At 35.4% G+C, this 8,193-nt stretch overlaps 1 protein-coding gene across 1 annotated transcript; it reads right to left on the bottom strand.

Annotated features, from left to right (window-relative positions):
• Window positions 1-14: 14 nt before the first annotated feature.
• Window positions 15-8,072, bottom strand: LOC105231735 (bromodomain adjacent to zinc finger domain protein 1A). The gene is made up of 5 exons (XM_011213176.4): window positions 7,555-8,072; window positions 3,253-6,397; window positions 2,038-2,618; window positions 767-1,405; window positions 15-698 (listed from the first exon to the last, which is right to left on the bottom strand). The coding sequence occupies exons 1-5, from the start codon at window positions 7,674-7,676 to the stop codon at window positions 611-613; spliced, it is 4,575 nt and encodes a 1,524-aa protein (XP_011211478.2). The 5' UTR covers window positions 7,677-8,072; the 3' UTR covers window positions 15-610.
• Window positions 8,073-8,193: the final 121 nt, after the last annotated feature.

Here is an 8,193-nt window from a genome sequence, read left to right as displayed (position 1 = left end):
TAATAAATAGACCGTTGTTTTTGTGGTAATTTGATCAAATAGCATAATTTATTTTTATATTTGAAATTGTACTTACTCTAGGCTTAAGCATAAGAGTTTTCATAAACTTACAAAATTAATAGCTACTTTTGCCTTAAATATGCATTAGGTGAATTTTTTTAAATATTCTAAATGCTCGCAACACTTTAAATACATGAGACGGTTTAATCTGAGCACTCCACATTCGGAGTTTAGAAGCTTTAAATTTATTTACTTAAAATTTCTTGTCATAATGAAGGGAAAATGGAACAAAATAGTACTAAATGTGATTAAAAACAATAGTTTGGTATATATGTATATAATAGCGGTAATAGATAACAGCGTGCATGCACTACACCCAAAATATATTATACAAAATACGAAATACTTTCGAAATATACGTTTACATGGATAGACATGTTCAGAATGCAGACTAATAATTGAAACTGCAGCATTATCATTGAAATAGAATTTACAAAATAAAAAACAAAAACAATATCTTGATAAACGTAACTAATAATGTCACTCTAATTTAGCACTAAGAGTTATGATGATGTCACTTGAAAGTATCCCATGTAATATTTCATAGTTATTACGAAGAATTCATATCGCTCGGCTTAAATGGCAAATTAAGTCGTTTGCATTGTTCAATAACATATTTCTCCAACGTAGAACCAGCGCTAAAACGATAAAAAAGGCACACAAATTGGTCAGTCAATTGTTGAGCGATTAATTGCGGTTTACTCACCTGTAAATTTCATTTCCTTTAACATTATATTCATCGCAATTTTGGAAAATAAGCTGTATGTCCTTCATTACTTCCTCATTCAACTGATATGAGCCCATATTAAGTTTTGATTTTACTTTAGCCAAATCCATTGGCGTTTTAATAATCTTGTGATAGTCCGGCACTTCTGCGTGCGACACGGGGCGTGTAAATGGCCAAGCATCTTCGTGTTTCATGACATCGTCGAGTAGCTGATACAATGCGGCGCTATTTAATGGCAAATGATCACCCGTACGACGAACCGAACGACGTTGTGATGACGATTTAGCAGCTTCACGCGGACTGCCCTGACCATTATGCGGTGGCTGTTGGTGTCCAGAGTTGCGTAGAGATGAACGTGACGATCGTTGACGTTTTACAAGCGGTTCGGAGTCATCATCGTCATCATCATCTGATGAATTCAGTGAATGTTTACCATTCATTTTCCCACTTTTTGGGGATCTTTTTTCAGATCCGTTTGCGGATTTACATTTCGAACATATGAAATTATAACGAGGTGCTCTCTTCATATTGATGCACTCCAAGTGAAACGTTTCTCTACAACGTATGCACATCAAATCGCTGCCATCGTATGAGCACACAGCGCAAACATTTTCATCCCTGAGGAAGAAAATCAAATTAAACTTTTAATTAACGTTTAGTAGTTTTATGTTATTTTGATCAACGTTGCGATTTTTTTATTTAAAAATTTTGAAAATTTATGGTTTAAACCTAAAAGTTGAGATTAAAATCTGAATTTTCCTTAATTTTATAGAAAAAATTTAAAATTTAATTTGTAATCCCAAAGTCAGAATTATAAATTAATACCTACAATATAAATCGTCTGAATGGTTAAGTTTGCCCTCCAGTGCTCTAGAGTATTGAAAATGATGGCTCTGTGTGAGCTCTAGTTCAAAAAGGTAGAACAAAAAGTACGCAAATTCGAAAAAATGTAAATTCTAAAACAAATTCCTTTTTTTAATTTTTAAAGATATGCTTAAACATTGATTTATTTTCAATCCGGTATTTGTGATTAAAATTGATTTCAAACTAAGATTTTCGGGATTAGATAATAAAAAAAATTATTTGCAGCTCTGATTTTCATTCGCATTCTTAGTCTATCAACGTATTGTACGTATATATTTCATATTCTTAGAACATAGAAATATTTTGCAAATGCTAATTACAAAAAAAAACACCACTAATGACTAATCATACGAACTAAAAATACTTAGATACATAAACGCACTTACTCTTCCTCATCTGTATAATCCTCAGATTTTTTTTTATTATCAGCCTCTTCTTCATCAACATCTTCATCTTTATCGCTAGCAATTTCTTCGTCATCTATATTCTCGGTTTCAACATCACCACCAACTGAATCGCCCACACCATCTCCATCACTGTCATTAATAGCATCGTCGTCGTCGTCTATCAATTTCTCTTCGATTTCATCAGATTGCAAACGTTTATTACTGCGGCGCCCACTACTACGGGCACGTTCACTATCTTTAGTGCCATTGGCCAGTGCCTCATCAGTAATCTCATCAACATTGAATGTGCGCTTACGTCTTTGAGATGCAGTTTTATTATTTTTTTCCTCTTTGTCATTGCGTAGTCCTAAACGTTTGACACACCGTGCACAATACCAATTACCCTCTGGCACTGTCTTCATCTTGGGTTTCATACAGAACATGTGTGTGCCACCATTACATTCGTCGCACAGCAACATCTTGTCCGGATCACTACCTCGACGACACACCTGACAGAGCGACTTGTTTGTGGACCGAGCCCACAAAATACAATCGTGCAGAACATTTAAATGGAGAAACACCTGTATTAAAAATAATTAAATATTATTACTACCCACCGTATCTATAAAAAGACAATACAAAACATTAACTTCGGTTGCACCGAAACTATAAAACCCTTCATAAATACAAAAGATTCCACACAAGAACCGTTCCCAAGATAGCCGGGCCTACGTAACCGGAACGGACCACGATTTTTATTCGTCCAAAGACTGTGAACTCGGTAGCATTCTGCCGCTACAACAAAAACATTTCATGCAAAAACTTCATTTTGATCGATCAGCTACATGCTAGTGTTCCAATCTGAACACTTTGTTCGGAGATTATTGTACCGTTCGAAATTTCGTGAATCTATCGTCTCAATTAAAAAAGGTTTACACAAAAGGACATGATTTTGATCGACAGCTTGTATGGTCGCTATATGCTATGGTGAACCGATGTTAGCGCTTCTGACAAATGACCAGCTTCTTGGGAAGAAAAGATTGTATGCAAAAATTCAGATGGACTCAAAAACTGAAACACTAGTTTGCGTGTAAATCGACTCAACTCGTCATGTTGATTTATAGATTTATTTTACCTACTGAGTTTTACGTAACCCTGTTCAGAGTGTAATATGCATTTAATTTGTAATTTAATTTGTAATTCTATAAAGGTTACCTGAGAATAACTCGTGCTCTCCATTAATGACACTTCCCATTGCTTCAGTTTAGTCGCCCCAAATTTGACTTTGCGTTCAAAAATTTCTTTATCTTTGATATTATTTAATGGTATTCCAAATGGTTCTTTAATAAAACGACGCTCAATTGCCTGTTCCACCTGCAGCAGTGCAGACGCACAGTTACGTACGCTAGTTCTTATTGTGCTAGAATCATGTAATGAAATTAGTTCGTCGGCACTGTCTTCTGAGTCAATTTCCAGTGTGTCACCAAGTCCATCGCCAGGATCTCTGTACGGTTTATTGGCATACCGGCCACCATCTTTTATTTCTGTGTCGTCGTCTTCATTATCATCTTCGTCGTCTTCATCCCCTCCATTTGTGCCAAATTTTTGTGTATTCGGACCCCATTGAAGCTTAACTTGTGCATCATATTGGTTAGTAAGAAGATCTTCACGCCATTTTTCCATGTCTTTTACTTTTAATCGACCTAGATCACCAGTATAGATGTCGCTTTCGAACTGAATTATGCGGTCAATGAGCGACGTTAGCAATACTTCGTTAAGATCTGCATCCACATTATAACCAAAGTTCGCTTTGTTATATTTGCGGTAAGTTTCGGACATCATTGCATTCTTAAATTTACTCAAGCTTTTGTTATCATCTAGTGTTAGCAAATCTTCTGGACATCTTCTGCAGTGATTTATTATAAGATGACGTAAAATCGTTAATTGCTCTTTAAGTTGAGATTCTCGTTCTCCTAATGGATTCAGTGCCGCTATAAGCGAGTCAATATCATCTTTATCGTATATATACGCCCATCTCTGCCTGTCGGCATTGCGTTCATCATGAACAATGCAGTTTCTCGGATCACCCGTACACATGTATAGCTGGTATTGTGATGGAGACGTTTCGGCAACAGACTCATTTGTGTTTTCATTACTTTTTGTAGTAATTTCATCCCCTTCAATAATATCTTTACCATTGGTAATACCGTTTACCAAATGATTTTCTTTGTTCTCCTTGTTTTGCTGTAGAACCGTTGAAGAGCCTGTATTTTTAGTCACTTTAGATTCTTTTTCTGCCTTGGCCGCTTGTTTATCCTCTTTGATATACATTTTTAATAAATAAGCACGTAAATCCTTGCGATTTTTCGGAAGGGTTTCAAAATTTAAAATTAAAGAATTTTCCGTCAACGAATTTTTGGGCGGATCACTGAGACAAGTGTCTAAGGAATCGGGAGTGTGCTCAATGAAAATTCCAGGCATTGACTCGAATACATAATATTTACGGTATGCGCGATCCATTCCAAGATAAACAAGAAAATTGAATAAAGAAGAATTAAAACCTTCCACCTGCTGTTCGTACTTACGACGTTCGCGATCAGATTGCGCCATTAACTCTGCAATTTTTTTATTAAATTTTTCCTCAATTTGCTTTCGCTTTTCCTCGTTATTTTTTATGTTATCTTCTAAGCATTGTTGGTGAAATTCATTGGTTAAAATACGCTTCTGCGTTTGAATATTTGCCACACGTATATTTTCCATGGTGGCTAATACACGTAGCTCAACTCTATTATTTGACATTTGTTCCATGCGTTCCTCAATTAGATTTATGGGATTCGAATAGGTCAATATTTGAGCCATAAGACATCGCACAATACGCATGATGTCCAGAAAAGGTAGTTGAAAAACAGAATACATTTTAAGAGCACGCAATATATGCGGATGTCGCATACGAAGCGTAAGTCCCGGATCCTCCGAGGATGAATAACCGTTTCGATACTTTAAGCGCCATTTTTCTGCACGTTCTTTTACTATAGCTCCCGATGAAAGCAAATGTAAACGCAACACTTCACTTAGAGTTAACGAATCAATGGGCAGCTCATTTAGTTTAAACGAAAAATGTCGTTTAACATAAAAATGTGGCCGAGCTGCCTCAGACATTGTTATAAGCGGTTCGCGTTTTCGCAACTCTTGACGTAAACGCAAATATTCAACCTTACACTCATCTTCGTCTTCCTTTTGCATATCAAAAACTGTACCCAGAAGGACCAGAAGAATATCGGATAATGGTCCAGCCACTTCGCGCACTTTAAAGGCGCGAGACATTTCATAAAAGCTCAAATTGCCGCGAAATACTTCTATTCCTGATAGTATGGTTGGAAAAGAATGCATGAACTCTCGAACCATGAAGGCATCCCCTAAAAGCTTATCCGGTATATAGGTTTTAACGATTTTATATAAAGGCAGTAATCGCTGATCTGTGCGCTCTAAATCATCAGTCTTAGTAAGCAATGCAGTACATTCTGCCTCAACACGTTCGATTAATTTAGTGCGTTTCTCAACTCTCTGTCGTTCGAGTTCAGCGATGCGCTTCAGCTTTTCAGCCAGTTTTGCTTCCTCATTTTTCTGCTTAACTGCTTCTAGGGTATGCATTTTTGAATTTTTGACATTTTTTTCGTTATCAGCCTCTCCATCCTTAGTGAAATATTTATTCAAAGTCGATTGTTTCTTGTTAGTAGAATCTTGAGGGCGTTTGATTTTTGCTGGCGTAAAATGTGGCATTTTTCCAATAAATATTTTATCAAAAGTGATATTTGGATCTGTTACATATTTTTTGTAAGAATCTGGTTTTGGCCGTAATATGCCATCTACACGTGTTACATTATCTTTCACAAACATCTGTAAATTTTCAGTAGTAAATTCTTGTCGTTGACGACGAATATTCTCAAATGGCAAAATTACTTCTTCATCATTCTGACCTTTTCGTCGCAATTTATATTGGAGTTTCTCAGTTTCTTCATATACTCCATTGGCTGGAGGTGTTTTATTAGGCGGTATAACACTTACAACTGTGTATGCGTTATAATTAGAAGACTTGTGGCAAGCAGTTACTTCTTCATTTATGAAATAACGCTTCCGCAAAAACTTGCATATAATTACACTTAACGTATTTAGAGATGATTGCTTTGAATGTTCTGTAACTAGCATAACTGGCGCTCGGAGACAATATTTAAAAAGTTCCATTTTCTTTCGCGCTCGTCGTTCGCTTCGCAATGCCTCTGCGTATGTGAGATTGTCGCGTCCAGTGGCTTCGCACTGCCAAACAGTGGAATTTATTACCATTACATGACGGAAGTAATCTCTATAAATAAAAAACATCGATTAGAGAATGTTGCAAATTTAATGAAAAAAACGTAACTTCGGTTGCACCGGAGCTATAATAACTTTCACAAAATTAAAAGTTAACATTAAAGAACTTTATTTTGATCAGTCAGTTTGTACAAGTATGTTATATGCACCAGTGCATTGATTTGAACAATTTTATTGTATCAGAATCAATAATGTGGATGTACAATAATCCATGCAAAATTTCGTGAAGATTTATTGTCAAATAAATAAGTCTTCCATACGTGTTCATACATATTGTTCGGTCAGTTTGAATGGGAGCTACATATATATCGGCGATTTCAACAAATGAACAGCTTCCTGGAGATAAAAGGAGTGAGCAATGTTTAAGATCGGTATCTGAAAAATTGAGGTTCACATATGTAACGACAGACGGACATAACTAAATCGGCTCAGCTCGTCTTATGATCATTTACATACTATATGTATGTATATTCTAACTTTAAATATTACTTTTCGAATCAATAACATGCTGTGTATCTGTTTTTACCTTCAATATATCGTAACCACATTAAATATAGTAATTGATATTAGTTTTATGTGTCTAAATTTGTGTTATCCTAAAGAAAAACATACCGAGATTGTTTTAATCAGTTCATGACTTCGTAATTTGCATTCATTAATATAAAACTAGGATATTAGATGAAATAAAGAATTTTCTCTTAACTTGAAAATGGCAATTAAGGCAATACCTCTTTCAGTCTTTGATAACATATAAATTTGAAACAATACATTTAGGTGCACCCGATTTTTTTGAAAAGTAATTAAAATTTATGAAGTATAAAACTCCTTATTTTTGAAAAGAGGGGTTTTCATAATTCAAACATTTGTAAATATTTAATACTTGGCAACTCTACATGCGTGCGTTGTTCGCAAATATATTCCCGCCAACCGCTTGGTAAAGCAGCTGGCTGGACACTTTTGATTACACTTCTGTCACGCTTTACGCTTCACTTTATTTGCCTATGTTTTACACTCTACTTCTAATCTAGCTACTTCACGAGTAGAGCCAAAATCTTTACTGCAAACCTACATTCCCAGGTATGAAAATATGTAAAATTGCAGACACTGATTTTCAACTTGAAAATAACTATGAACGTAATTGTCACTTACTCATAATCGCGAAAAATGTCTTTTGTAACTTCACAAAAGAACACCTCATCGTTGTCTTGAAATCTTTCATCCCGATTACGGGATTGCATATTATCGAATCCCTCTCTTTTACAAATAGGCATCTTCCAATAGCTTGTAAAAAATAATCTTGATTCTGGTACCGAAGCGAGTTTCGCGTTTTGCTTCTTGTTAGCAGCAGAGGCTTTAAGTAATAATTTGGTCAACGGTGACGGTGACGGCGCGATAGAAAAATCTCAAACACTTCATATACCAAATTTTAAAAGCAACAGACTGTGCGTTCCCAGCTCTTTTGCACCGCTCATTTAATGTACACACACAATTCGAAAACAAATTTCGTTTTTATGACTGTTTTACAATTTATATTTTGCAAATTATTCAAAAATTTGCCAAAAATCGACGCAGTGTTCACTTTTCACGCGCCAATACAAAATTTTACTTTTCTTTCTGTATGAATTGTCTCACGCTTTTCTCTTTCAGAACTCAGAGTCGCTTTGACCACTAAAAATTAAACTTGCATAGAAGTGTCAAAATGAATTGGATATATACCAAGGTTTGGACTAATAAACTTTTTCTATGTCTGGCATGTACTGAATTTTTATTATATAAACAGTAAAATGG

The sequence above is a fragment of the Bactrocera dorsalis genome, unplaced genomic scaffold (genome assembly GCF_023373825.1).
Source record: "Bactrocera dorsalis isolate Fly_Bdor unplaced genomic scaffold, ASM2337382v1 BdCtg025, whole genome shotgun sequence".
Classification (NCBI taxonomy): domain Eukaryota; kingdom Metazoa; phylum Arthropoda; class Insecta; order Diptera; family Tephritidae; genus Bactrocera; species Bactrocera dorsalis.
Note: the sequence above shows the minus strand (reverse complement) of the source record. Positions and strands in the feature narration are given on the sequence as shown.

Coding starts and splice junctions, on each gene's coding strand:
- LOC105231735 (XM_011213176.4), bottom strand. CDS start 7,676: ATGCCTATTTGTAAAAGAGAGGGATTCGATAATATGCAATCCCGTAAT. Junction 1,406..2,037: donor GATTATACAGATGAGGAAGA/GTAAGTGCGTTT, acceptor TTTCTTCCTCAG/GGATGAAAATGTTTGCGCTG. Junction 699..766: donor AAAGGAAATGAAATTTACAG/GTGAGTAAACCG, acceptor TTATCGTTTTAG/CGCTGGTTCTACGTTGGAGA.